The sequence below is a fragment of the Carcharodon carcharias genome, chromosome 7, assembly GCF_017639515.1.
Source record: "Carcharodon carcharias isolate sCarCar2 chromosome 7, sCarCar2.pri, whole genome shotgun sequence".
Taxonomy (NCBI): Eukaryota; Metazoa; Chordata; class Chondrichthyes; order Lamniformes; family Lamnidae; genus Carcharodon; species Carcharodon carcharias.
In genome coordinates this window covers 156,652,959-156,680,287 of record NC_054473.1, presented here as the reverse complement: position 1 = coordinate 156,680,287, position 27,329 = coordinate 156,652,959, and the positions used below count along the sequence as shown (strand labels likewise).

At 40.4% G+C, this 27,329-nt stretch overlaps 1 protein-coding gene across 4 annotated transcripts in view; it reads right to left on the bottom strand.

The window, feature by feature from the left end:
• Positions 1-5,135: 5,135 nt before the first annotated feature.
• The window catches only part of zfpm1 (zinc finger protein, FOG family member 1), a 233,757-nt gene continuing 211,563 nt past the window's right edge, over positions 5,136-27,329 (bottom strand). For 3 of the 4 annotated variants that reach the window (XM_041190956.1, XM_041190954.1, XM_041190955.1), the window contains 3 exons: positions 20,274-20,369; positions 10,763-10,906; positions 5,136-10,387 (listed from right to left, as the gene is read on the bottom strand). In XM_041190956.1, the coding sequence (XP_041046890.1) occupies positions 7,884-10,387; positions 10,763-10,906; positions 20,274-20,369 (2,744 nt within the window). In that variant the 3' untranslated portion in view covers positions 5,136-7,883. The remainder of the gene's footprint in view (positions 10,388-10,762; positions 10,907-20,273; positions 20,370-27,329) is intronic. The other variant, XM_041190957.1, reaches the window with a different exon arrangement.

The window sequence follows — 27,329 nt, the reverse complement described above, 5'->3', positions numbered from 1 at the left end:
ACTGTAACTGATTCATAATCTTAAAAGTGTGGAAGGGTTACTTTGAACTGAATGAACAATTGGTGGGATTGGCAGAATTAGTCTGGGTGGGCCTCCTGCATGAGTTAATACACTTCTGCTGCCAAGAAAGTTAGTTTGCCAAAAAATCCTCCAGCTTGAACAACAAGCTAAATAATTACAACCTCAAATCTGTCACCCAAAAATAATATTTTATACAGCAGTTAATTTATAAACAGAGTAGGTTGCCTTTGGTCGATTGCATAACCACTCAGGAAGTATGATTATGTAACTGTCTTCGGCAACATCATCAGAGAAGAGGGGGATGGTTAGCAACAAAATTGAAATAAACAGAGGGACTCATCAACATGTGATTAAACAGATCACAGATAAGTTTTCCAAAATCTATTGTGACTTTATAAACCTGAAGGTTTTCAAAAACTAACCTGGGCTCGAGGTGGTGGTGGTGGGGGGGGGGGGGGGGGGGGGGGGGGGTTGTGTGTGTGTGTGTGTGTGTGTGTGTGTGTGTGTGGAGCAAATAACCTACATTTTCAAAGTTATATCAAGGAAGGCCAAAATCTGTCGAAATGCATGGGTCTCATGGTTAAAATCATAGGCTTGGTTTTCTGGCTTTGTAACACCAGCCTTGCTGAATCAATCCTAATTCTTTTGGAGAAAAAAAATGGATTTTGACTATCTGAGCAAGTAGGTCAGTCCCACCTTGAATTGCAAAGTTCTCAAATGATTCCTATTATAGGAAGTCTGTTTGCTACCATTAAATCCAACACTACTGTTATAAGACAGCAGTTTTTTAAAGCTGAGCTACTCAAAAATCCCAGAGGGAAACTTTAAACAACTGTCATAAGCTATATTTTTAAGTGGCATGTTTGAGATGCAACTCTAAATTCAGGAATCAGACCACCAGTTCTTGAAAGGTTTTATACTAAACTAAATGAAACATTTTATTAAGTTACAACACATACACATGGCTACAAATTACTACTATCATAACTTTTAACAAATTCCTAAGCTAATCTCCATTAGGGCAACAGCAACCCATAGACTTAAGCAGACAGCAGGCAAAGGATTTTCACCTTACAAATTAAAAATGAGGTTCCTGTGGAGACAGTTGTAGGCTGACAGCTACTTTGATCTTACATTGCCTCTGCTCTGCACACACAAAAATTGAAGTTATACCTAGCACAGCTCATTGAAAGTAAATTCTCATTGTATCACCAGTCTCTTCTAACAATAAAACCCCTTTCATTGTACCAATTTTATTAGTAATATAAACATATCGTTTGTTCTTTGTTTTCTCCTAGCTAGGTGCCAGATTTCACCCCCCTTCTTAAATGTTCTAATCAACAAAATGCAATGTACCTCTACCTCTCTTACATCTCGATACTAGTACACATCAAAGCACCCAGACAAGCTGGCTTTAATCCAATTAAGACACACCCACAGACTAAACCTCTATTTTTAAAAGAAAAATAATTTCCAATAATATATACACTAATAGCTTCATGACGCTACATAGACTATGGCCAGGGCTTTTGCCTGGAGGCACATTCTGTTAGTGGATGCTGTTTTGCAGTCGGGAAGAATGGGTTTCTCAAATGTCCTCCAGTTTTGAACTGTAGTACTCTTAAATTTTTATCTGTCCCTTTTCTGCCCACAGGGAGCGTAATTGACAGGTAGGTGGCCTGCCAGATGGGAGCATAGCGTACAAGGCCACAGTTGAGGTCAGTCTGTAGGTCTATAGTGAGAGGGTGTGTGTGGGAGAGATGGTAAAGGGATGGGAGAGATGGTGGGGGATGATGTCCCTATTTCACAGGGTTGGGGGGAAGTGGGGGTGGGAGGTTGTTGAGTTGCAAGGAAACTCTTTTGCTTCTCTTGGTCCACAAGCAGGTATTATAAAAAAAACTTTACTCATGGATTCAGCCCTCTTGCCTCATTTCACCTGTCAGGTTTCCAAGGCTTGGGAAACATGACCAACATGAGTTAAAAAATAGAATGATTGTAAAATGGAGGCACAAATGCGCATTATAATATTTCAATAATGATTTTGCCTCCAGCAAGCGGATTAGTCAGCAACTTGTCCCAACTCTTTAACCAGAAGTGGGCAGTTTTGAGGCGGGTTTGGTTCATGTTTCAGACTTTTGAATTTTAACCTCTGGTCCAACCCCAAGTCACTTGTTCTTGGGATTTAAATTCAACCCTATGTCAAGAGTTATAATTGAGAATTCATCAAGGATCCTAAGTATATAAATATTTGTGCCATCCCTACCTGTGGGGGAAGCCCTTTGTCCCAAACGAATGGGTTTGAACTGGTCAGACATCCTCAGAGTGGTGCTTATGCAGGACCAATATGTGTTAATTGCATTAACCAGTAACCTCCTGCTTACTTAGCATTTCCTTATAGAATCCGACAGACCTAATCTAAATCACGCATTTGTTTGCATCACAGAATGCACTCTCATCAACAAAGACATTATTTCTGACTTCTGTATTCTTAAGCTGTTGTTCCAGTATTATACACTGTTCTACACTATGTTATGATATACATGGGTATTCATCTTGCTGAGCAACAAATGCCCATGATTAACATTCCCCTGTGCCTTTCTCATTTTTATCTTTTGATTTCTTATCTATTCTTCTGTTTTCTTGCTGCATTGTAGGCAGTGCCTGGAATCTGTTCACAGGAATTTCTGAAGTGATTACTCTTGCACTCTTGACTGTCTTTCAACATTTTTCTACCTTTATCCAACTAATTAAAGGAAGGCCTTAATAAATTTGCAGAATAGGCAAATAATTGGCAAATGTTGTTCAACGCATAAATGTGAGGCAGTACATTTAGACAGGAAGAACAGGAAAGCCATTTGTTATTTGGAAGGCTGTAAGTCTGGATGGAGTAGAGGAACAAAGGGATTTTGGAGTACAAATACACCAATTACTAAAAGTTGCACCACAGGTTAGAAAGGCCATAAATAAGGCAAATCAAAGGTTTTATTGCCTATGTAAATTTTTTGGGCGTTGGGGGTGGTTTGCACTTGTCTCCTTATCTTGGTGACCCTGTAAGATGAGGTATTATTCCCCACACACCAATCCCATCAAGTTCACTATCCTCCTTCAATCATCAATTTTGCTTCCTTATGCATAAACAGCGTAGAGCAAGAGGAACTTCTAGCTTACCTACACCTCATTCTACAAATAACTTTAACAGTGGCAAGTAACATTCGCATCACACAAGTGCCAGGTAATGACCATCTCCAACAAGAGAGAATTTAACCATCGTCTCTTGACATTCAATGGCATTACCATTGCTGAATCATGCATTAACAACCTCCTTGGGGTTACCATTGTCCAGAAACTGAACTGGACTAGCCATATAAATACTATGGCTACAAAAGCAGCTGAGAGACTAGGAATCCTGCAGCGAGTAACTCACCTCCTGACTGCACCCACCCCCCCCCCCGCCCCCCACCACCGCCCCACAAAGCCTGTCCGCCATCTACAAGGCACAAATCAGAAGTGTGATGGGCTACTCTCCAATTGCCTAGATGAGTGCAGCTCCGACAACACAAGAAGCTCGACACCATCCAGGACAAAGCAGCCCGCTTGATTGGCACCCCATCCACAAACCTTCACTCCCTCCATCATCGAAGCACAGTGGCAGCAGTGTGTGCCATCTACAAGATACACTACAGGAACTCACCAAGGATCCTTAGACAGCATCTTCCAAACCCAGGATTGCTATCATCTAGAAGGACAAGGGCAGCAGACACATGGGAACACCACCGCTTGCAAGTTCCCCTCCAAGCCACTCACCATCCTGACTTGGAAATATATTGCTGTTCCTTCACTGTCACTGAGTCAAAATCCTGGAATTCCCTCAGTAACAGCACAGTGGGTGTGCCTACACCACATGGACTGCAGCAGTTCAAAATGGCAGCTCAACCACCACCTTCTCAAGGGTAATTAGGGATGGGCAATAAATGCTGGCTTAGCCAGCGCTGCTCACATCCCATGACCAAATAAAAAAATAGTTTAGACAACTGAACAAATCCTGGTTGGACTTCATAACCTGTCTCAATTAGGAGCAATCCATTTTCAGAAGAATAAGTGAAATACTCTGGGTGCAACAAGGTAAAGTATTGTAATTATCTATTTCATAGCATACGTACAAATTAATTTTCCTATATTATGCAGTGTTAAGGGAACTGTATAAGCAAAAAGATATTCTCAATTTACCTGCTAATAAAGAGGAAAGTTAAGAATGGACCATCACACATCTGCACAGAACCAAAACTCAATCCTTTGACTTGGCAAACTGTTGTCCCTACAAATTTAATTTACAGTATGCAGGAGTAACTTTTGAAATTACTTGAGAAAACAAATAGTGGGAAAACAAGCAGCTGGGAAAATTGATATTTTGCATATTTGAGTCATTGACATATTCCAAATAAGGCTTACCTTTTGTAGGAGAGTCTTTTGAAAACTGAAATAGTATATTTCAACTGCAGTCAATACAAATCCACTAGCCTATATTACAAGAAAACTTTCATAGATGTTGATCAATTAGTTACACAGCCCTTTCTTCACATCAGGAACCTTTAAAGGTCACCAATGTTTCAACACACACTGCCAATTTACAGCATAAAATTAATGCCAAATATATCACCATCTTGTTAATGCTGTAAAATTTAAAAGTGGAGATATGGCTTTTTATTCCAGCTAAAACAAGAATTTTTAATTTCCCTATGTGCAACTACTCCCCTGCCCCACCCCACCACTGTTCTATGTTTACATAGTGTCCTTCTCCAATGACTGTATTTGAAACAAACTCTGTGCTCAATTTCTAGGAAATACAAGTGTTGTGAATGAATTCAAAACAGTATTGCATGGTCAGTTTTTCCATGCCACAAACTAACTTATTCAGTCCAATATAAGAATGGGATATAACAGACGGAATACTATGAATGTTGGGTCCATGGAGAAGTCCAACTTCACTGGCATAATATACTCACTGTGGTTCTGTCTCTTCATGCGAAAGTGCAATTACTTTCGTCTTAAGAAAGATACTTATTCAGAGAGAAACACGTTATACAAAAGGACTCACAAAGACAAGAGAGGCATAGTAGTGCTTCAGGTGTCCCACTGGACAATTTATTAGCATGCATAGCTCAAACTAGTGTGTAGGGGTCAGTTCCCAATTGGAAATTAAGAATGACATTCAATTTAACAACATGATCAGTCTCAGAAATGGTTAAATCACTGAAGGCAGCCTTCAACTGAGAGTTGAAAGTTATTGGTCACTATATTAGGCAAATTCAGAGGTATAAAAGTGCTGAATTGAAACATAAATATCCTGTAAATAGCTTCTAAACTACATCATTCAGCAAAATTCATACAGTACAGTGCAAAAAGTGTAAAAATGGATTTATTAAACTGAACATCCATTTGCACTGCTTTGTAGAGAGAGACTTATGTCAAGGTTTATTCCACAGATTATCATAGTAAACACTGCTCTACAATATAAATAAATTAACAGCACCTTCTGGAAAAGTAAAAAATCTTGTATTTCATAAAGTCTTAGAAAGACACACGTGCAACCAAAGCATAGCTTTTCCGATTACATAGGAACAATCATGCAAACAACAAGAGTTTCAGAGACCATATACCTTTTGCTTGATCCAACTTCATTTAAATGTCATTGCTTTCATAAATCTTTACAAAACATTTGCAGTCTACAAACTGTAGAGTAGCCATAGGTGTTTTATTTAATTTAGTGATGTAACAATCTTCTGGATGAATAAAATCCGAATGATATTTAAAATTATACCACAATATACCTTCAAAAAGACTACCAAGGCATTGTAGGTAACAGTCTACGGGTGTAATATTTGGTCAGTAACATGTTTTGACCCGAAAGAAAATAAATCTGCCTGGGAGTACAGCAGATGCTCACTCGGTACCACTGAATTTTTGGTCCAAGTGCCACTTTTGCCTCTCATTTTTCCCTCCATTGATGGAAAATGAGTTTGTTTAGTTCCAAACAGAGCATGACACTCACTGGTGGGGGTTGTGGGGGCTAGAAAGTGGGAAGAGGTGAACAGAGAAATTTAGGTTAGAGCTAACACTGCCACATCTATGATGGGCCAAATTGTGTTACTCTGTGCTCTAATTTCCAAGATGTTTACTCAGGCCCAGTCAGGCTGACGGCCATCTCTTCCTCCTTTCATCGCACTCAAATCTTAAAAATGTTAAGACATTTTTAACTCACACGAATGCCACTGAACAAAGCAATTGTTCCTTTCATCTAACATTATACCTTTTAGATGAGCAACATAAAACACAATCATGATCAACAATAATTCATGAAAAAGGCCACATTGATAAAGATTAGGAATCATTCACATTAAAGCACCAAGACACCATTCCATTCATTAAGCACACTTAATGTACATTATAGCAATAAGCTTGGTATACAAATGATAAAACGCAAAAGAAAGGCAATTAATCCCGAGATGCATTGGACCTATGGATATTGTACAACGAAACAGTTCAAATTAATTTTTTTCCATAACATTTACTATGTTAATTTGAATCCTGTTCTGGTAAACGAAGCTCAAAAATAAAAAAAAATGCTGCTCCCAACACATTTTTGCTTTAGTGCTGGCTTTGCATGTAAACCCTGATAATAAATACAACACTAATAAATAAAAATTAGAGACATTACTACAGTTGAATTGAATGTACTGAAATGAAGACTTGACAGCTTTAGCATGCACTAACTAAACAATTAGCAAGAGTATCACTAAATCTACACAAACTAGTTTTAAACTATTCTGCCCCCTAGTGATCACTTTTCAATATTTCAGTAGTATTCAACTGTCAGTATTTGTGTGATAAAAATTGTGAAGAAACACGTGACTGTTCCAAAAATTTTCTTATGAATTATTTCCAATATTTTTGACTTGAGTTATAAATACTGAATTTGTAAGACCAAGTTCTGGTCAATCTGCCAATCAAAGCCAAGCCTGTCCTAGAATTAAAATGCATCCAACGTCCAAAAAAAGGTTTGAAATTCATGGCAGGTTGGCTATTTTTAATGGCATGGGACCCCCTTAAGATTGAAAACACTGAAAGTTATATTGTAATAAAATTCCTTCAGAAGCGGGAAATTTAACCAGCACACGAGGTTACAGAGGATTTAACATGAGTTTATTCAATGAACAAACTTGTGGGATACTTCAACTTTAACTAACTCGAACATTTCCATCCACCTTTCATAATCTGCAGGCTATTTCCCTAAATAAAAGCAAATGTAGGTGCCAGATTGTCAAATAAGTGATTAAAGTATAATACTTGCTTTGTTTTAAACTCACCCAAAGGTTGCACATGGAAGATTCCAAAAATGTTTCAAAGAAAATCAGCATATAATTAATTTGGTTTGGGAGATTATTATAAAAATATTTTGTTATGTAGCTGGTAAACATCCCTATTGGCTCTTTCACATGGTTTCTTCAAAATGAGTATATTAAACGCTAGGCATGTAAATAGGTGTGAAAGATTTAATTTATATATATCATCCTTATTCAGTCAACTGAGAAAGTACAATCCTTTAATGTATTTCACCAGCTAAGCATAGGAGTTCGAAAATGAATCCAATTTAAGGAGATAGTATGAAAAAAATGTCTCCCCATCCTGGGCCATCTTAACTTACTAAGGCTGGAATGTGGTTAACATTTGAACACCAGAAACCAATGTTGTGTTTTCATGATTGTTTCTAAACTGTACAGCAAATGCACAGGTATTGAGGTGTTAGGTAATTTGTGCCAAATATCAGAGCAAACATTCACGATATAGCTTGCAGATGCAAGAACTTATTTCACATGTTCTGCAGTATGAGAAGAACAGTAATACTTCTTGTGAGCTATAAAAGTTGAAAGGCTACTGAACTTGATGTTACACAAGCGACAGTATCTGTGGTTTCCATTCTGCACTGGGCTTGGGAGTGACATGGCTGTCTGAACAGATTTGTCAACATTAATGGATGGGCTGAGGGATTTGAAACCTGGGTTCCTGGGGCTTTCAGGCACTGGTAATATTTTCAAAGCAACTTTAGGGGAGGATGTCACTAAAGATTTCGGTGAGATGTTCGGCAAAGGATTTTCGATTGAAGACTGGGAGGAGACAGATTCTCTTTGATCTTTGGCATTCGGGGTATTCTTCTGTATTTGAGCAACTGATTTGAGAGATGGGGCAGGAACTATCGAATTCTGAGGACTCGTTTCAGAAATACTGTTTGTTATGAGTTTACCTGGCGATGAAATATCGTGCATTAAACCTTCTGTTGTGTGCCCAGTTGATAGCTGCTTGGCCAACAACAAATCATGAACATTTTTAAAATGATCAATAAGGTCTCCTTCAATTGGTCCATTAAGTGGACAATAGGGACAGATGACTGAATGAGTGCGCTGAGGTGCTGAGAAGGTCTTAACATGGGGCGACAACTGAGGCCCATCCTGCAAAACATCTGAACTACTGTGATACATTCCTGGAGAGCTGTTGGGAGTAATACAGCGATGTACTACGCTTGGACTTTCTGGAATACATTTAGTGCTTATATCTTTTTTCTTCAATTCCTCTGTTTGTATCTGAGGGTCTGCAATTTCCATCCTATTTTTCTTAGCTTTTATTGAAGCAGGAGCCTGCATCTTTACTCTGGCAAGATGCTCCACCTTACTGTGCTGAAGAGCGGTAGAAGAGCAGTAATACTTTTTGTGAGTGAGATAGTTTTCTACATTGTTGAAACTAATTTTGCAGGAGGTACATTCATGATAGTCTGTTGAAAAATGAGAAGCTGGATGCAAAGGGGCCACATGAATCAACGGTTCTTCCTGAATACGAGGCTTTTTGCTAAGATCAATTGGTCCATCAACATCTGAACTTGAACTCGGTGATGATGTTGCACTGGACTGAGTTGTTAATATATAACCTGTTGACAGGGAAAGAGAATCAGATGACCTTGAAGAAAGTGAGAGAGCCTCTTGTTTAATTTTCAAAGCTTCTACATTGTTAGGTAGCCCAGCACTTTGAAGAATGGCAGCCGAAGGACTATGAGCAGATGCTTCACTTGGGGAAGGTGAAGGAAGAGGCTGATGGCTAGTACCATGAATCTCATACAGCTTTCTACGTTTACGTGTACGTACAGTTTGCTGAAGGGTTGCCGCTTTTCCACCATTTGGCCTCCGAAGAGGAGGGTCATGTCTTGAAGCACAATATAAACGTTTGTGGACAGCATAGGTTTCATGACGGGTAAACCTTATATTGCAGGCTTCACAAACAGTTTTTGATGGGTCATCATCAAAATCTTCAACGGAGTTGCTTGGACTTCGGCTGCCTTCACTAACTCTACTAAGGCTTTCCCCTTCAGACGAGGTATCCTTCATGGTGCTGTCCTCATTTTTGATTTCTGGAGGTTTACTCTCGACGCTTGGTATCCGTAGGTCTCTTTCAGAGTCAGTCTGTGAGGAAGAGGCATGCTGGTTTTCCGTTCCAGAAGCTGGACTATGAGTTACTTGTTCATTTCTATTTACGGGTGCAGAATCCTTCACAGTGTCATCAACAGTAGGATTTTCTGCCTGCTGATGCCTGCTAGAACAGTAGAGACGTTTGTGCGCCAAGTAGTTGTTGATATTATTGAATGTAATGTCACATTCATAGCAAGTTGCTCCTTTTTGAATGGGTGCTCCAGCATAAAGAAGTGGATAGTTGTTGACCCCTTGCTTTAGCCTGCTGTGGACCAGCTCAGACATCTTGGCTAAAATTTCTGAAGCTTGCGGAAATGTGGAAGTTTCATGACTGAACATATATGGTATTAGAACTGTTCCTTCTGGCATAATTGAACCCGTCCCACAGTGTACTGGGCTTGAGACTGGTGTTGGACTTGAACACTCTGACTTCACTTTTGCCATCAGGGTGCTTCTTGGTGATGAAACATTGGAGGACCGGTCAGGGGTGGGATCTGTCTGACTCTCCTCCATAGTCCTATCACCTTCACTTTCAGACTGCAAATTGAGAGGTTCCTCTTTGACTTTCACTACTATATTAAGCTCCTCAGAAGCCTCCTTACTTAAAGCTGGAGATCCTCCGTCATCTCGGTCCTTTGTTTCCTCCCTATTGTGCTGTGATTCATTATCTTGATGAATCTCCATGTGCTTGACTAACTCCGCAGCATTTCTTAGCTTCTCATGGCATTGATTGCATTGAAGTGTATCTTGTACAACATGCAATGAAATATGTTGCTGCAAGCTTGATTCAGAATCCCCAACGTATTCACACTGGTTACACTTCAGGTTTAGGAAAGGATTTGCAATTTTCACACCTGTGATGAACAGATTACAAATAAAATAAACCAGGAATATAAATAAAAGTTGAATAGATCCAGCATTATTTTCACTTGTTTAGTCTTTTAAACAGAATTTTTAAATGCCATGAATTCTATACGGCTGATATTGGCAAACTGGAAATGTTTCTAAAACTTGGTGTTACTTCTTCTCCCCTTGTTAACAAATTGTATAACCTTTGGAATATTAAAATATGAATATTTTCCCTCATTTAAAAACCATTTTATAAAAATATCATTTGGTCTGTAATGCAATAAATAAGGAACAGACCTACAATTATGCAAGCATTTGCCATTTCAAGCTGACACTAAACTACCAAAGTGGGATGTTTCCATTATGTGTTTCTTGCTTACCTGTTAGAGGAAGAGCAGGTAGACCTGTCCTTGGGGAATATGAGTCACCTTTTGAACCTGGCTGGCAGGCCATATGATTGGTAAGTAGATGACTGTACAAGGTATCTCTTGTGGTAGAGACAAATCCACAGCCATGACAAACACCTATGGCAAACCACACAACAGTCTTAAAGATTTGTCCTTTAAAATCCACACCACCTCTTTCACTTTTAGTATGAAATGCAAGGCTGTCCTTGAGATCATGACAGACCTGTATCTCAATTCCTGTCTTATTCAAATATTATAAAACCAATACATCCCTTACTTAGAAATGCAGTTTACTTATCTTTTTTCATTGACAATTTCATATGGAACAAGCATAGGCCATTCAGCACCTCAAGCCTATTCTGCCATTCAATGAGATCATGACTAATCTGTATCTCAATTCCATTAGCCTATCTTTGGGAGCACAGTTGACATAGTAGCAATAAAGTCAATGTTCTCTGAGGAGCGGGTTATGTCCGTCTTCTACCTCCCAGCCAATTACCAACTCGTATCAGAACGCCTCTTCCAATTCCAAGCTTTTCATTTTTGCAAATACTCTTGTGCAGAACCTTATCAAATGTCTCTGAGTCCATATAGACACCATCCATACAGACGATTCCCCAGCCACCCATCAAAAAAAATCACAGAATGATTACAGCACAGGAGGCTGTTCGGCCTGTCGTGTCTGTGCTGGCTGTCTGAAGAGCCAATTCATCTAGTGCTACTCCCCTGCCTTTTCCCTATAACCGTGCACATTTTTTCCTTTTCAGATCATGAACTAATTCCATTTTGAAAGCCTCAACTGAATGTGTCTCTGCCACACTCTCAGACAGTGCATTCCTAACCACTTGCTGTGTAAAAAAGTTTTTTCTTATGTCGCCATTGCTTCTTTTGCCAATTACATTAAATCTGTGCCCTCTGGTTCTCGATCCTTTCACCAATGGGAATAGTTTCTTCCTATCTACTTTGTCCAGACCCTTCATGACTTGGAACGCCTCTATCAAAATTTCTCTAAAACTTCTCTTCCTCAAGGAAAACAGTACCAACTTCTCCAACCTACCCAACTAGTTCCCTGGAACCATTCTCAGGAATCTTTCTGCACCCTCTCTAATGCTTTCAGATCCTTCCTAAAACATGATGCCCAGAAGTGGATGTAATACTCCAGCTGAGGCTGAGCCAGTGCGTTATACAAGTTTAACGCAATTTCCTTGCTTCTGTACTCAATGCCTCTATTGATAAAGCCCAGGATGTTGAATGTTGTATTAATAGCTCTCTCAACCTGTACTGCCACCACGTTCAATAACATATGCATGTAGACACCCAGGTCCCTCTGCTCCTGCATGCCCTTTAGAATTGTACTCTTTATTTTGTGTTGTCTCTCTGCATTCTTCCTAGCAAAATGCATCACTTCACACTTTCCTGCATTGAATTTCATCTGCCACTTGTCCACCCATTCCACCAGCCTTTGTCCTTTTGAAGTCCTAAATTATTCGCCTCATGGTTCACAGTACTTCCAAGTTTCATATCATCGGCAAATTTCGAAACTGTGCCCTATACACCAAGGTCTGGGTCATTAATATATATTAGGAAGAGCATGCGCCCTAATATCGATCTCTGGGGAACTCCGCTGCAAACCTTCCTCCAGTCCGAAAAACCGTTCACTTTGAGTCCTGTCACTCAGACACTTTCCATGTTTCTTCAGTTGTCCCTTTCATTCCACGAGATCTAATTTTGCTCACAAGTCTGCTGCGCGACACCTTATCAAATGCCTTTTGGAAGTCCAAACTTTTTTTTGTTCTTTCGGTGATTGTATCTGGTCAATGGCTTGTGTTATGCAGTCCAGCTCCCCATCAGAGTTCTGAATAATTTTATCTTATGTGCCAAATAACTTGTACAAAATCTAAAAGCTGGTTTAAAATATTATCACCTTGCTACTTCTCCATATAACGAAGCAGAAAACTCAGAAGGATAAGACTGTGGGGAACTATCTACTGAATGCAATGTTACCAAAACATAGTTTTGATGTCACTGATTTCTGTGGTCATTTTCAAGAACGTGCAACCACAGCATCCCCGTTCACGAATTCTGAAGAAAACGTTCTCTCATGTTCCTTTTGGGCTGTAACTTAAAACCTGATGATCTCAATCCTGAACTTCATTTTTTTAATTTTTAAAAGAAAATCATGCTTTGCTTTCTGATAATTCTAAGTTGTGCATGATCAAGAATGAGCATCAAGCTGCCTGTTAGTAAAAAAGGACAGCTGATCATTTATGACATACTACTAGGAAAATTTTGAAGCAGGTCTGCTTACTGTGGCAAGGAAGTTTTAAAAAATTGCAAAAGTTTAGCATATATGAACAAGGCAATTTTTATATTATTGCCTCCCAAATCTGTTCTCATCTTTTCTAGAAGTCCCATGTTCAAATCCCTGCAATCTGGTTTCCGTGCTTGCTTCTCAAAGTAATCTGTAATCTGCTTCAGCCCCATAACTCTCCGAGACATCTGCACTTATCTAATGCTCATCTAAAATTAATTTTAATACCCTTGATTTTAATCACTCTACCACTGATGGCCATGCCTGGGGTGGCCTAGGCCCTGTGCTCCAGATACCTGCCTACACCTCCCCTCTTTAAAGAGATTCCTTAAAACCTACTTCGTTGATTAAGCTTTGGTCATCTGACTTAATATCTCCAAGATGTTAAGGTCTTTGTCACAATTACATCTTATGAGTGTTCCCTCCTCACCCTTCTTGATCTGTTTGCAGCCTTTGCACAGGTAATCAAGGTATCTTCCTCCAACGCCTCTCCGCTGTTATCCAGCAGGGTGGGACAGCTCTCAGTGGTTCCATTCTATTTATCTAATCATGGCAGATAATCACTTACAATGGCTCTTCTGGCTGCTCCCATACCGCTACCTTTGGCGACCGCTAAGGATCTATCCTTGGCCCTTCCCTCCTACTTCCCATCTACATGGTGTCCCTTGATGAGATCATCGGAAAGCAGAATGTTAGTTTTCACACAATCACGGACGACACCTAGCTCAACCTCTCCACCAGCTTTCTCCATCACTGTTGTTAAATTATCAGACTGCTTATCTGACGTCCTGTACTGGATAAGCAGAGATTTCCTCCCAATAAACATTGGGAAGATTGAAGCCATAGTTCTCCTCTCCAAATCCATTCCCTAGCTACTAATTCTCCTTCCCTTAACCTGGCAACAGTCTGACATCAAGCCTGTCTACTCACAATCTTGGCACATTTGACCCCTAGATGACTTTCTGACTCCATGTTTGCATCATCGTTAAAGCCACCTGTTTCCAGCCTGTAACATCACCCAACTTCGTCTCTGTGTCAGCTCATCTGCTGCTGAAATACTCATTCATGCTTTTGTTACCTTTAGACTTGACTATTCCAATGCAATCCCGGATGGTTGCCCATATTTTACTCTCCCTAAATTTAAGGTCATTCAAAACTCTGCTGCCTGTGTCTTAACTCACATCATACCATTCAACTATTTTCCCTGAGCTCACTAACCTACATTGCTTGGCAGGAGCCAATGGCTTGATTTTAAAATTCTCATCCTTGTTTTCAAATCCCTACATGACTGCGCCCTTCCCTATCTCTGTAATCTGCTTCAGCCCCACAAATCTCCGAGATATCTGCACTTATCTAATGCTCATCTAAAATTAATTTTAATACCCTTGATTTTAATCACTCTGCCATTTATGGCCATGCCTGGAGTGACCTAGGCCCTGTGCTCCAGATACCCTCCCTACACCTCACCTCTTTTCAGAGACTCCTTAAAACCTATTTCGTTGATTAAGCTTTGGTCATCTGACTTAATATCTCCTTCTTTGGCTTGTTTTATATTGCTCTTGTGAAGCATCTTGAGATGTTTTATTAGGATAAAGGGGCAGTGTAAATTTCAGTTGTTGCTATTATTGGCAATAACAAAGAGAGAGATGGAAACTATATCTTCCAGTCTACAGGCACATGCACTTTATGTGAAAGCTCTTGAAAATAGACCATCGATTTCCAGTAAAATAACTTGGCATTGCCTCCCATGTGCATATTAATATAAATGGGAGCTGATTTCTCCAAACAAATCTCTTAGGCAAGAAAGCCAAAAACGTGTATAATGACAAATACAGAATCAAATGTGCGATGGGCCACAGGCCTCCTTTGCTCTAAGTTTCTATGAAATCTAGTTACATCTGATTTACAGAAAATCCTAACATTAAGCTTCATTTTATCTTTCACTGTGGACCTTGGTTCATTCATTCTTCTTGACCATGGAGTATGAATTACAGGTCCTCCTACGATTGCTAGTGGCAGTGTCATTTCACTTCTTGGAGGCATTGTTTTACTGTTGTGTATAAGAAAATTAGGCAGAATGTCTCATGGAAGCAAAGTGTCATTTTCTGGGATTAAATGCCCGACTGAGAACAACTGACAATGATTGATGGATGTGTATCTCAAATCCCTGAGTCAAGAATTTACTAGATTATACAGTGTAGCAGATTACTTGTTATAATACCAGTAAGTCTCTTCAAAGTCTATTCATTCAAGATTCTTGGCCTAAAAGTGATTTATAAACAATATGATACCTTAGAACTGGGAGGTGGTGTTATAGCAATATTTCACTTTCAATGAGTAAGATGGAAAGAGTAGAGTAAGTTGGAATTTACTCTCCAAAAATATTTAGTTTTAACATGGCAACATATTAAAAACATAGTGGTAAATAGATGATAGTTGAACGATTAAGACAGCAATCAAGTCAAACATTCTGGGATGATTGGAAACAAACTGGATCTCTTGAGAAAGTCAGGGACTCTAAAATGTGGCCAAATTAAATAGCAAATTCAAGGCAGTTTTCTCCCATAGGTTTATTCAGTTTCTGACTAGGCTGGAAGGGGCAGGCAGCTTGGTGTCAGGGTCAGTTAGCTCAGCTGGCTAGATGATAGATGACTAGAGTGTGATGCAGAATGACGCCAGTGGTATGGGTTCAATCCCAGTACTGGCTGTGGTAGTTCATAGAGGCCTGTCTCCTCACCTTGCCCCATGCTTGCAAGTGGTGCCTCTCAAGCTATATATAACCATTGTGTCTCTCTAATGGAGAGAGATGCCTTTGGTCCATTGTGGACTATGGCTAATTAACCTACTTGGAAGGGCTGAGCATAATCATTAACAAAATGCATTAACTATAGGAGAAAACCTTCCAGTAAGAGAGCTATATTTTGAATTAGAATATATATTTTGACATGTTTAATCCATTACATACAGTGTATCTACTGTCTAGAAAACATAATAATTCAAACCATTAGAACTCCAGTGCAGGATTCGATGATTACCTGTTTTAGTTACTTTTCAACTGCAGTGAAAACAGTTTGATATATGTATCTAAAGAGTAAACTCCTGCCAGGGATTGGGAACTATGAAAAGTATACTGTTTAAACTTATGGAGTGAAATTAAGGACTTCAATTTATTTTGAAATTTTGATTTTTAAAACACATTTCTATAGGATTTAATTATAAGACGACCAATTGCAGTATTCAAATATACGATCATTTCTGGTTCTTGAACCCAGCTGATTTCAATCTTAGGATGCTAGAAACAAATTTATAGCATCAACCAGGTAAGGGGTTTTCCAGCCACAGATACTTCCTGACTTGGATGCAATGTTGGCATCAATGGACTGCTCAACTGGCAATGCAACTAGCTAGCTCCTACAAAGGTAGGCTGCAAAAATACTGGTCATTTCATTGCTTTTTGTTCTTTCAGGCTTTCTTTTCGCAGTTTTCCCATTATATTTTTCCTCCCCATCCCCAACATACGGTGTCTTAATTTTATACATTCGGCACCTCCTATGCCTGCATATTTTATATAGTTTTTTTTTATTCGTTCATGGATGTGCGTGTTTATTTATTGCCTATCCCTAATTGCCATCATTCAGAGGGCATTTTTAAGAGTCAACCACATTTTGGCACATGTAGATAAGGTAAGGATGGCAGATTTCCTTCTCTAAAGGACAGTAGTGAACCAGATGGGTTTTGGCAATGGTTTCATGGTCATCATCAGACTTTTAATTCCAGATTTTTTAAAATTGAGTTCAAATTTCACCACCTGCCGTGGTGGGATTCAGACCCGGGCCCCCTTGTCTCTGGGGTCTCTAGAATACTAGTCCAGTGACAATACCACTACACCACGGCCTCCCCCTGGTCCAATGGTAGCACTCTTGCCCTAGTCAGATGGTCGTGAGTTCAAATCCCACCCCAGGAACTTGTGCACTAAATCTAGACCGACACTCCACTGCCATTCTGAGGATGTACTGCAGTGCCAAAGATGCCATTTTTCATGAGAGATGTTAAACCGAGGTCACCTGTGCCCTCTCAGGTGGGTGTTTAAACTTCCATAACACTATTCAAAGTTGAGCAGGGGAGTTCTCCCAATGTCCTGGCCAATAAGTAGCCTTCAATCTATATCACTAAAAATAGATTATCTGGCCATTAACACATTGCTGTCCGCAGGCACTTGCTATGTGCAAATTGACTGCCACATTTCCTACGTTACAACAGTGACTATACTTCAAAAGTACGTCATTCATTGTAAAGTACCTTGGGACTTGAAGGCGCTATAATTTCTTCCTGTGGTGTACTTGATGAACATAAGAATACACAAGATGTCACTGACCACTCCGACATCCAGTCCATATCAGCCAATGGACAAATAGAATGGCTGCTGACACTTGCACCTTTCTTTTGGGTGCATCACAAAAGATAAATGATGCAGATGCTATTTAAACTGTTTAAACTTGATGCCACAAGCCAAATGAAAGGTTTTGGAGTGAAAGTATAAAAAGCACCGTCGTCCTCTTATAAAAAAAAAGTCTAAACATGCGATTTACAAAACAGAGAGTCACAACCAGTCTGAAAACAGATGAACTATAAAAACTCTAATGATGGAAGAAGTGTTCTCCAATTCTACTGTCAACGGAAACTCTTCCCTTCAATATTTGGCTAGTCAAATGGTTATTAAAGGGATCCTTGCAGTATTATTGTAAAAGGAACACTTCAAAATGGGCTAAAAATAGAGGATACTTTGGCTATTTAGTGCAAGTACAAAGCATCCAGTTTTTAAACCCATGATTTCCTTTTAAGATATCATACAACCTAATGTTTCAAACATATCAGCATGGCACTGAGGCAGAAGTCATGCTGAAGGCATTCTCTTCTGCATGAGATATCAAACAGAGACCTTGTCTGTCTCCTTGGGTGGATGTAAAAGATTCCAAGGCACTATTTAAACAAAAACAGGAGAGTTTTGTTAATCTCCTGACTCATATTATTCTCCAATCAACAGCTCCAAAATAAAGCAAATTAACCGGTCATTTATCTCAGTGTGTAACTCCTGCTGCTGCCGAACAGGAAAAGGAAATGGGGAAGTCAATGCCCACTCTGGCTGCTGGTGTATGCATAGTTTCTCCAACTTCTTATTTCATCATTGAAAGTCCTGAAATCTCAGCTCCTGCTCCCTCCCGCTTCTTCCCTCTCCCTTCTGTGAACCCCTCACTATTCCCTTCGCTTCTCCCATCCACTCCCCGGCATCCATTCCAGAAGTGAGCCAGCGGTAAAGGACGGGGTGAGAGGCTGCACGAGGAACAGGGGGAGAAGTGGCGAATGGAGCTTGCGGAAAGTGGGAGGTAGCAGGGCAAGTGAGCCAGTGACAAAGAAAGCAGCGAGGGGCCGAGGGGGAAAGTGGGAGGAAGCAGGGGGATGTGTGGAGGAGTGGCAATGGGTAACAACAGGAATGCAAGTGAGTGGCGGGGGTCACGGGGAAGAATCTAGATCAGTGTTCTGTTTTCTTTATTGTTTTAGTTCATTTTAATGCAGGCAGTTGCATGGGACATCGCTGTCAATGACATCACAGGCACTTGTACTGCAGCCCTGCATGTGCAGGAGGTGCTCCCCCTAGTGCTGTGGCATATATAAACATAGCCTTTATCTTATTACTGTTTGTGAGACCTAGCCTTGTGCTAATTAGCTAATGTGCTTACCCACCAAAAAAAATCAGTGATGGAAGTTCAAAATTAATTCAATTGCTATATAGCACCTTGGAGTATCTTGCAGATGTGAACAGTGCTTTATAACTAGTTACCTTCTTCTGAGGGACACAGACAGCAGCAACTAGTTTGCTAAAATTACAAGTTTGGCGCTTGTAGAAATTATTGCAAAGAAAGAATTAATTTCTTCAAGGATCTATAGTGTTATAGCTATATGAACATTTAATTATTTAGTAAACTACTCAAAGTGGGAGCAAAGGACAATTTTAAATTTAGATGACTTAAAACTTCAACAAATAATTTTTTTGATATACGTTTCTACAATTGACTAAAAAGAACACATTCTAGATAACTAAAGTAGACATCATATGAAGTAGGACGTGAGAAATATTTGCATTGAGTTTTTGCATGAAAGCTCAGTTTAAACTCTATATTTACTTTGGGCTGGTCTGAATCAGTTAAGAATGTGACAGTAATCAAGATAGCTGAAAAAGGTCTTTTGCTTGGGCAGTCTGGCAACCAATGCAGTTCACATTATACCGTTAGAGTTATTGATTTACATCTCCACACCCCTGTGCTTCTCAGGCAATAGGTTGTCTGAGAAAATGTATTAAATGGCCACCATTATTTTTCACTGATTCATGTCATTTTTAATCAAACAAATGCAAAAATTACAGTGGAAGAAAAATACAAAAAGAAAAATTGGTTTTAGATGCGGATTTCATTTCTCTCCCAAAAATAGACTGTTTTTCCAAAACAGAAATGTTCCAGATACAGATATCCCTAAACATATAAAAATAAATACCACTGGAATAATGAAAGCTTTCAAGAAAACTGGACAAGAGCCCAAAGTGTAAATAAGATTATAACTTTGCCAATTTAGCTGAGCTTAGAGGTATGCCTTGGGCCTATCTGGAAGAACAAGCAATAAATAAATTATTTGCCTCTGAATCAGAACATCTGGGTTTTAATCTCAGGGCTGTCTAATATTTAAGGATGGAAGTCTCAGCCAGCTGAACTCTGATCACCAGTTGAAACATCACACTGCAGTAAAATTTCCATTTTGGGTGGATGGAAAGCTACACACAGTTAGGAATACATCTCTCACTGGATACCCAGTATACTAATCATGCTCACTTCTTAGGATATGTGGTGGTCAGCAGTTTGAGAGAGGTTGAAAAAAGGGCTAAGTTTTAACTAAATATCTGAATTATTTATTAGATATTCCTACTGCCCAATTCATTCAAGTGAATTGAACAATGCATGACACTTTGGAGAAGATTTATCTTAATTAAACAGTACCTTATATTTTGAATATAAATTCATCACTACACACAATAACACGTGAGAGAGTAATACATTACACATGGGGAAGCAACAAGCTAAAAATATCTTGCAGACAGAATTTCTGGGTTGAAGAGTAAATTACCATTCAGGGTGTCCATGTGAACTTTCAGGTGTCGCTCACAGTTTGCCTTTGTTGTAAATGCTGACAGACAGATTAGACACACAAATGGCCTTTCACCTGATCAATAAGAGAACAAACAACAGTCTGAAAACCCAAGACAATGACAAAATTGAAAGGTTTCATGTTAAAGAAAAGTGACTGTGTAATAACTCACTACCCACCTTTGAATTTTTGTTTATTTTACAAAAAAAATGCTGCAAGGTATTTAGATCAGCTACCGACTGAATATTTAATTCAGTTCAAGCTGAATTAATGCAGCTTAGAGAGTGCAAATTAATTTTAAATTACTTTCTTCTAAAATCTCCTTTCTTTTCCTGTGATAATGAGGTTAATTTTATTACTTATATTAACATATTGCAAGCTCCTCCACCTCCCTAATCCAATTTCACAATGGCAACAATTTTTGCCTGCTGCTTCCAGCGTCCAGTTCCCTTTTAATTTGTCCGTGCTGCACATTCCTCTTCTGTTATCTTCTATCCTTTTTGGTTCGGTGTGGCCAGATGTACTTGTCTCACTTTTATTTTAAACTTTTTAAATTGCTCTTAGATGTCAAAAAAAATTACAATTCCATGAAAAAAGCATGCAAAAACCAAAACCTATTACAAGTGAATTTCACTTTCAATGTGTAGCGAGGTATGTCTGTTTGACATTAGAAAATCAACATTTTACCAGGTCTCAGTAGGTTATTGTATGCAGCCATGGATCTTTATAGAAGTAACCCCCAAAGTTCATAGAAGAACACAGAACTAGAAAAAAGAATATTTCATATGGCTCAGGTAACACTTTTCTATCTAAAACAAAAACAAAAATACCTGGAAAAACTCAGCAGGTCTGGCAGCTTCTGCAGAGAGGAGCACAGTTAACGTTTCGAGTCGGAATGACCTTTCAACAGAACTTTTCTATCTAAATGTGTTTTGTTATTTTTCTTCAATCCATCCTAGGATTCACTTTTCTAGCCCAAAATAAAGATTTCCTATCAGAGACTGAAACGATGGTTTGTTTAAGAAGTGGGGCCCTATCCCTTGACTCACATCCTTCTCCCCAGAAAAAAAACACTTCATTGCTACCACTTATCAGTTACAGAACTGAGACATGCATAAAGCATTCACACAGCAATGAAGTCGATAGTCCTGGAAATTGTTTGGAAAAGTAGTGGTGTTCAGAACTTTACTGAAAGGCTAAAATTTCAACATGTTAAGGCATAATGTATTCTCAGCTTGGTTTTTTTTTGCATGTTTCAGGCATATTAAGCCAATTTATTCTGGAAAACTTTTCCAAAAACAAAACAGCCAGTGTAAATCCACCTAATGACTCAATGGTATTGCCATCATTGAATCCCCCATTATCAACATCCTAGGGGTTACCATTGACCAGAAACTAAACTGGACTAGCCATGTAGGTCAGAGGCTAGGAATCTTGTGGCGAGTAACTCACCTCCTGCCTCTCTAAAGCCTGTCCACTATCATCAACATCCTAGGGGTTACATTGACCAGAAACTAAACTGGACTAGCCATATAAATCAGAGGCTAGGAATCTTGTGGCGAGTAACTCACCTCCTGCCTCTCCAAAGCCTGTCCACTATCTACAAGGCACAAGTCAGGAGCGCGATGGAATACTCTCCACTTGACTGGATGAGTGCTGCTCCAATAACACTCAAGAAGCTTGACCCCATCCACTACCTTCAACATTCACTCCCTCTACTACCCACACACAGTGGCAGCAGTGTGCACCACCTACAACGAGCACTGCAGGAACTCACCAAGTCTCCTTAGACAGCACCTTTCAAACCCATGATCTCTACCACCAAGAAGGACAAGGGCAGCAGATAGATGGGAACCATCACCTGCAAGACCCTCTCCAAGCCACACACAATCCTGAGACTCCCCTCCGAACAGCACTGAGGGTGTACCTACACCACATGGACTGCAGCAGTTCAAGGTGCTAAGGGGAATTAGGGACAGACAATAAATACTGGCTTAGCCAGCAATGCCACATTCCATGAACATATAAATTTTAAAAAAGTGAACTCTAATCTCATATTAGCTTTAAAAAATGCTTGAGCGCTGGTTTAATTCAGTATGAGATTGGATATAACGTAAACTATGATACAGTATTCTGATGCCGTCTATATATATTGTGGGCATGAACTTGTGTCATATCATTTTGGTGCTCCAATACCAAAATTCCCATCTGAAAGCGGAGATCAAACAAGCAGGTTAAAAGCATCTTAATTTTATTTTATATTTAAAAAGCTGGAGAAATTACATGATAAATTCGAAGTTAGAAAAACTTGGATCTACAAGAATCTTATTATGAGACTGAAGGGTGACTTAATAGAGATCTTTAAAATTATGCAAGGTTTTGATACATCATAGACACACGCAGAGGTGTTTCCACTTGTAGAGAAGAGCAAAACTAAGAGGGCCACTCATATAAGGTAGTCGCCAAGAAATTAAATAGGGAATTCAGAAGAAACATCTTTACCCAGAGTGTGGTTGGAATGTGAAACTCGCCACTATGGGAATTAGTTGAGGTAACTAAGCATAAATGCATTTAAAGATGAGAAAGGATTAGAGGATTTAGCTGATTTAGTTAGATGAAGGAGGATGAGAGGAGGCTCACGTGGCGAATAAACACTGGCTTAACTGTTTGGCTTGTTTTTGTACTATGTTCAATGTAATTCAATGCAATGAAGTAATGAGGTCCGAGAACACTGTGGTGAATAAGTGACTCATTCATTGTCTAGAACACAAGACTATGTAATTTTTACCATTTGTCTATTTCTTACAAAAATCTCCTTTCAAGGTTTAACTTAGCATGCTTTTTTTTTTCCAAAACAGTCCATAATGAGTAGCAAACAATTTGTCTAATAATTTTTAAGACTTTTTCTCAAGTTAAACCAAAATGTGCCCAGTCATTCATTGGGCGAACAATATTAATCTATCATGAGGTTTTCAAATCATATTATAAACTAGAAATCGAATCATGCAACTTTCCTACTGCTATCCTGGAGCTGTCCACTTCACCTAGTGAAATTTTCCTGCCTTCTGTATCAATATGTAAAATAATGGAGTCAATTATCAGGAGTAAACGTGATGTGATAATAAAGTGGCAAAAAACAGTGAACTCAGAAACACAAAGACAGACCCCAGCAATCTCCCTGACTTTTTTTGAAGAGCTAACATGAATTGGATGATGGGAGGCCCCATGATGTGGTGTACTTCTAAAAAGCCTCTGACAAATATCTAAATGATGCCATAACGATATTGTCACTGGACTAGTCATGCTCTGGGGACCTGGGTTCGAATCCCACCACCAATTTGATAAAAATCTGGAATTAAAGGCTTAATGATGACCATGAAACCATTGTTGATTGTCATAGAATACCACCTGGTTCACTGATCTGCCTTCCTTACCTGGTCTGGCCTACATGTGACTCCAGACCCACAGCAATGTGATTGACTCTTAAATGCCCTAGCAAGCCACTCAGTTGTATCAAACTGTTATAAAGTCTCAAAAAAAAAGGAATGAAACTGGGCGGGCCACCCGGCATCGACCTTGGCACCGGAAAAGACAATGGCAAACTCAGCACTTAACCCTGCAAGGTCCTCTTGACTAACATCTGAGGGCTAGTACCAAAGTTGGGAGAGCTGTCTCACAGACTAGTCAAGCAACAGCCTGACATAGTCATCCTCACGGAATCATATCTTACAGATAATGTCTCGGACACCACCATCACCATCCCTGGGTTTGTCCTGTCCCACCGGCAGGACTGACCCAGCAGAGGTGGTGGCACAGTGGTATACAGTCAGGAGGGAGTTGCCCTGAGAGTCTTCAACATCGACTCTGGACCCCATGAAGTCTCATGGCATCAGGTCAAACATGGGCAAAGAAACCTCTCGCTCATTACCACGTACCGCCCTCCATCAGCTGATGAATCAGTGCTCCTCCATGTTGAGCACCACTTGGAGAAAGCACTGAGGGTGGCAAGGGTGCAGAATGTACTCTGGGTGGGGTCTTCAACGTCCACCACCAAGAGTGGCTCAGTAGCACCAGTACTGACCGAGCTGGCCGAGTCCTAAAGGACATAGACTGGGTTTGCGGCAAGTGCTGAGGGAACCAATAAAAGGGAAAAACATACTTGACTTCATCCTCACCAAGCTGCCTGCTGCAGATGCATCTGTCCATGACAATATCGGTAGGAATGAGCACTGCACAGTTCTTGTGGAGCCGAAGTACCGCCTTCACTTTGAGGCTACCATCCATCGTATTGTGTGGCACTATCACCATGCTAAATGGGATAGATTTTGAACAGATCGAGCACTCAAGACTTGGCATCCATGAGATACTGTGGACCATCAGTAGCAGAATTGTACTCGAGCACAATCTGTAACCTCATGGCCCAGGATATCCCCCACTCTACCATTACCATCAAGCCAGAGGATCAACCCTGGTTCAATGAAGAGTACAGGAGGGCAAGCCAAGAGCAGCACCAGGCATACCTAAAAATCAGGTGTCAACCTAGTGAAGCTATAAACACAGGACTGCTTGTGTGCCAAACAGCATTAGCAGCAAGTGATTGACAAAGCTAAACAATCCCACAACCAACGGGTCATATCTAAGCTCTGCAGTCCTGCCACATCCAGTTGTGAATGGTGGTGGGCAATTCAACAACTCAGTAGAGGAGGTGGTTTCACAAATATAGCCATCCTCAATAATGGAGGAGCCCAGCACACCCGTGCAAAAGATAAGGCTGAAGCATTGGCAACAATCTTCAGCCAGAAGTGCGGAGTGGATGATCCATCTCAGCCTCCTCCAGAGGTCCCCAGCATCACAGATGCCAGTCTTCAGCCAATTCAATTCACTCCAGGTTATATTAAGAAATGGCTGAAGGCACTGGATAGTGCAAAGCCTAAGAACTCTGACAATATTCCGGCAATAGGACTGAAGACTTGTGCTCCAAAACTTGCCATGCCCCTAGCCAAGCTGTTCCAGTACAGCTGCAACGCTGGCATCCACCCAGCTATGTGGAAAACTGCCTGGGTATGTCCTATACATAAAAAGCAGGACCAATCCAACCCAGTCAATTACCGCCCCAGTCTACTCTCCATCAGTAAGTAATGGAAGGTGCCATCAACAGTGCTATCAAGTGGAACTGGCTTAGCAATAAACTGCTCACTGACACCCAGTTTGGGTTCCGCCAGGGCCACTCAGCTCCTGACCTCGTTACAGCCTTGGTTCAAACATGGATAAAAGAGCTGAACTCCCGAAGTGAAGTGAGAGTGACTGCCCTTGACATCAAGGCCGCATTTGACTGAATGCGACATCAATGAACAAAACTGGAGTCAATAGGAATCAGGGGGGAAACTTTCCACTGGTTGGAGTCATACCTACAGGACAACCAGTGTACAGGACGTGCCTGGGCAAGTTTCCACATACCACACTGTTGTAGCTGTACTGGAACAGCTTAGCTAGGAGTGCGGCAAGTTGTGGTTGTTGGAGGTCAATCATCTCAGCTCCAGGACTTCACATCAGGAGTTCTTCAGGGTAGTGTCATCAGCCCAACCATCTTCAACTGCTTCATTAATGACCTTCCTTCCATCATAAGGTCAGAAGTGGGGATGTTCGCTGATGATGGCACAATGTTCACCATTCGTGACTCTTCAGATACTGAAGCAGTCCATGTCCAAATGGAGCAAGACCTGGGCAATATCCAAGCTTGAGCTGACAGCAGCAAGTGACATTTGCACCACACAAGTACCAGGCATCTCCAACAAGAGAGAATCTAACCATTGCTCCTTGATGTTCAATGGCATTACCATTACTGAATCCCCCACTATCAAGCTTCTAGGGATCACCATTGACCAGAAACTGAACTAGACTACCCATATAAATACTGTGGCTATAAGAGGTCAGAGGCTAGGAATCCTGTGATGAGTAGCTCACCTCCTGACTCCCCAAAGCCTGTCCACCATCTACAAGGCACAAGTCAGGAGTGTTATGGAATACTCCCCACTTGCCTGGATGAGTGCAGCCCCCACGACACTCAAGAGGCTGGACACCATCCAGGACAAAGCTGCCTGCTTAATTGGCACCGCATCCACAAACGTTCACTCCCACCACCACTGACGCACAGTAGCAGCAGTGTGCATCATCTACAAGAGGCACTGCAGCAACTCACCAGGGCTCCTTAGGCAGCACCATCCAAACCCACAACCACTACCACCCAGAGGGACAAGGGCAGCAGATAGATGGGAATGCCTCCACCTGGAGGTTCCCTTCCAATCCACACACCATCCTGACTTGGAAACATATTGCCGTTCCTTCACTACTGCTGGGGCAAAATCCTGGAACTTCCTCCCTAACAGCACTAAGCATGTACCTACACCACAATGACTGTGGCAGTTAAAGAAGGCAACTTACCACCAGCTTCTCAAGGGCAACTAGGGACGGGCAATAAATGTTGGTCCAGCCAGCAAAGCCCGCATCCCATGAATGAATAAGAACAAAAATACTTAACTTTCATTTACATAGCATCTTTCACAAGCTTAGAGTATTCCAAAGATATGCACAGCTAATTAATCACTTCGTCTATTAACATTTGTATTGCATGGAAAATTGACAACCAATTTGCACAAAGCAAGAGGCCACAACTTTCAAGGTAAATGATGAGAAAATCTGTTTTGGTGATGTTGATGAGCGAGAAACTGAACGAAGCATTGGGAGAATTCATCTGTCCCACTTTGAACATTTCCATGGTTTAACATCTCATACAAAATAAGGCATCTTCAACATTCAACTCCCTCAGCACTCCATTAAACTGTCAATGCGCATATGCTTATGTGCTCAAATTTGATTCAGAAAAGATGGTGCAATGACTGAACCAAGGCTGACACCAACTAAAAGGCAGCTACTTAAGTTTCAAGGTTGGGGTTAAAATATTTTACCTAGGAACATGTATAATCTGACAGGTACAAAGCCGTAGACATTTATTAGGGGAGTCATTTGATATCAGGG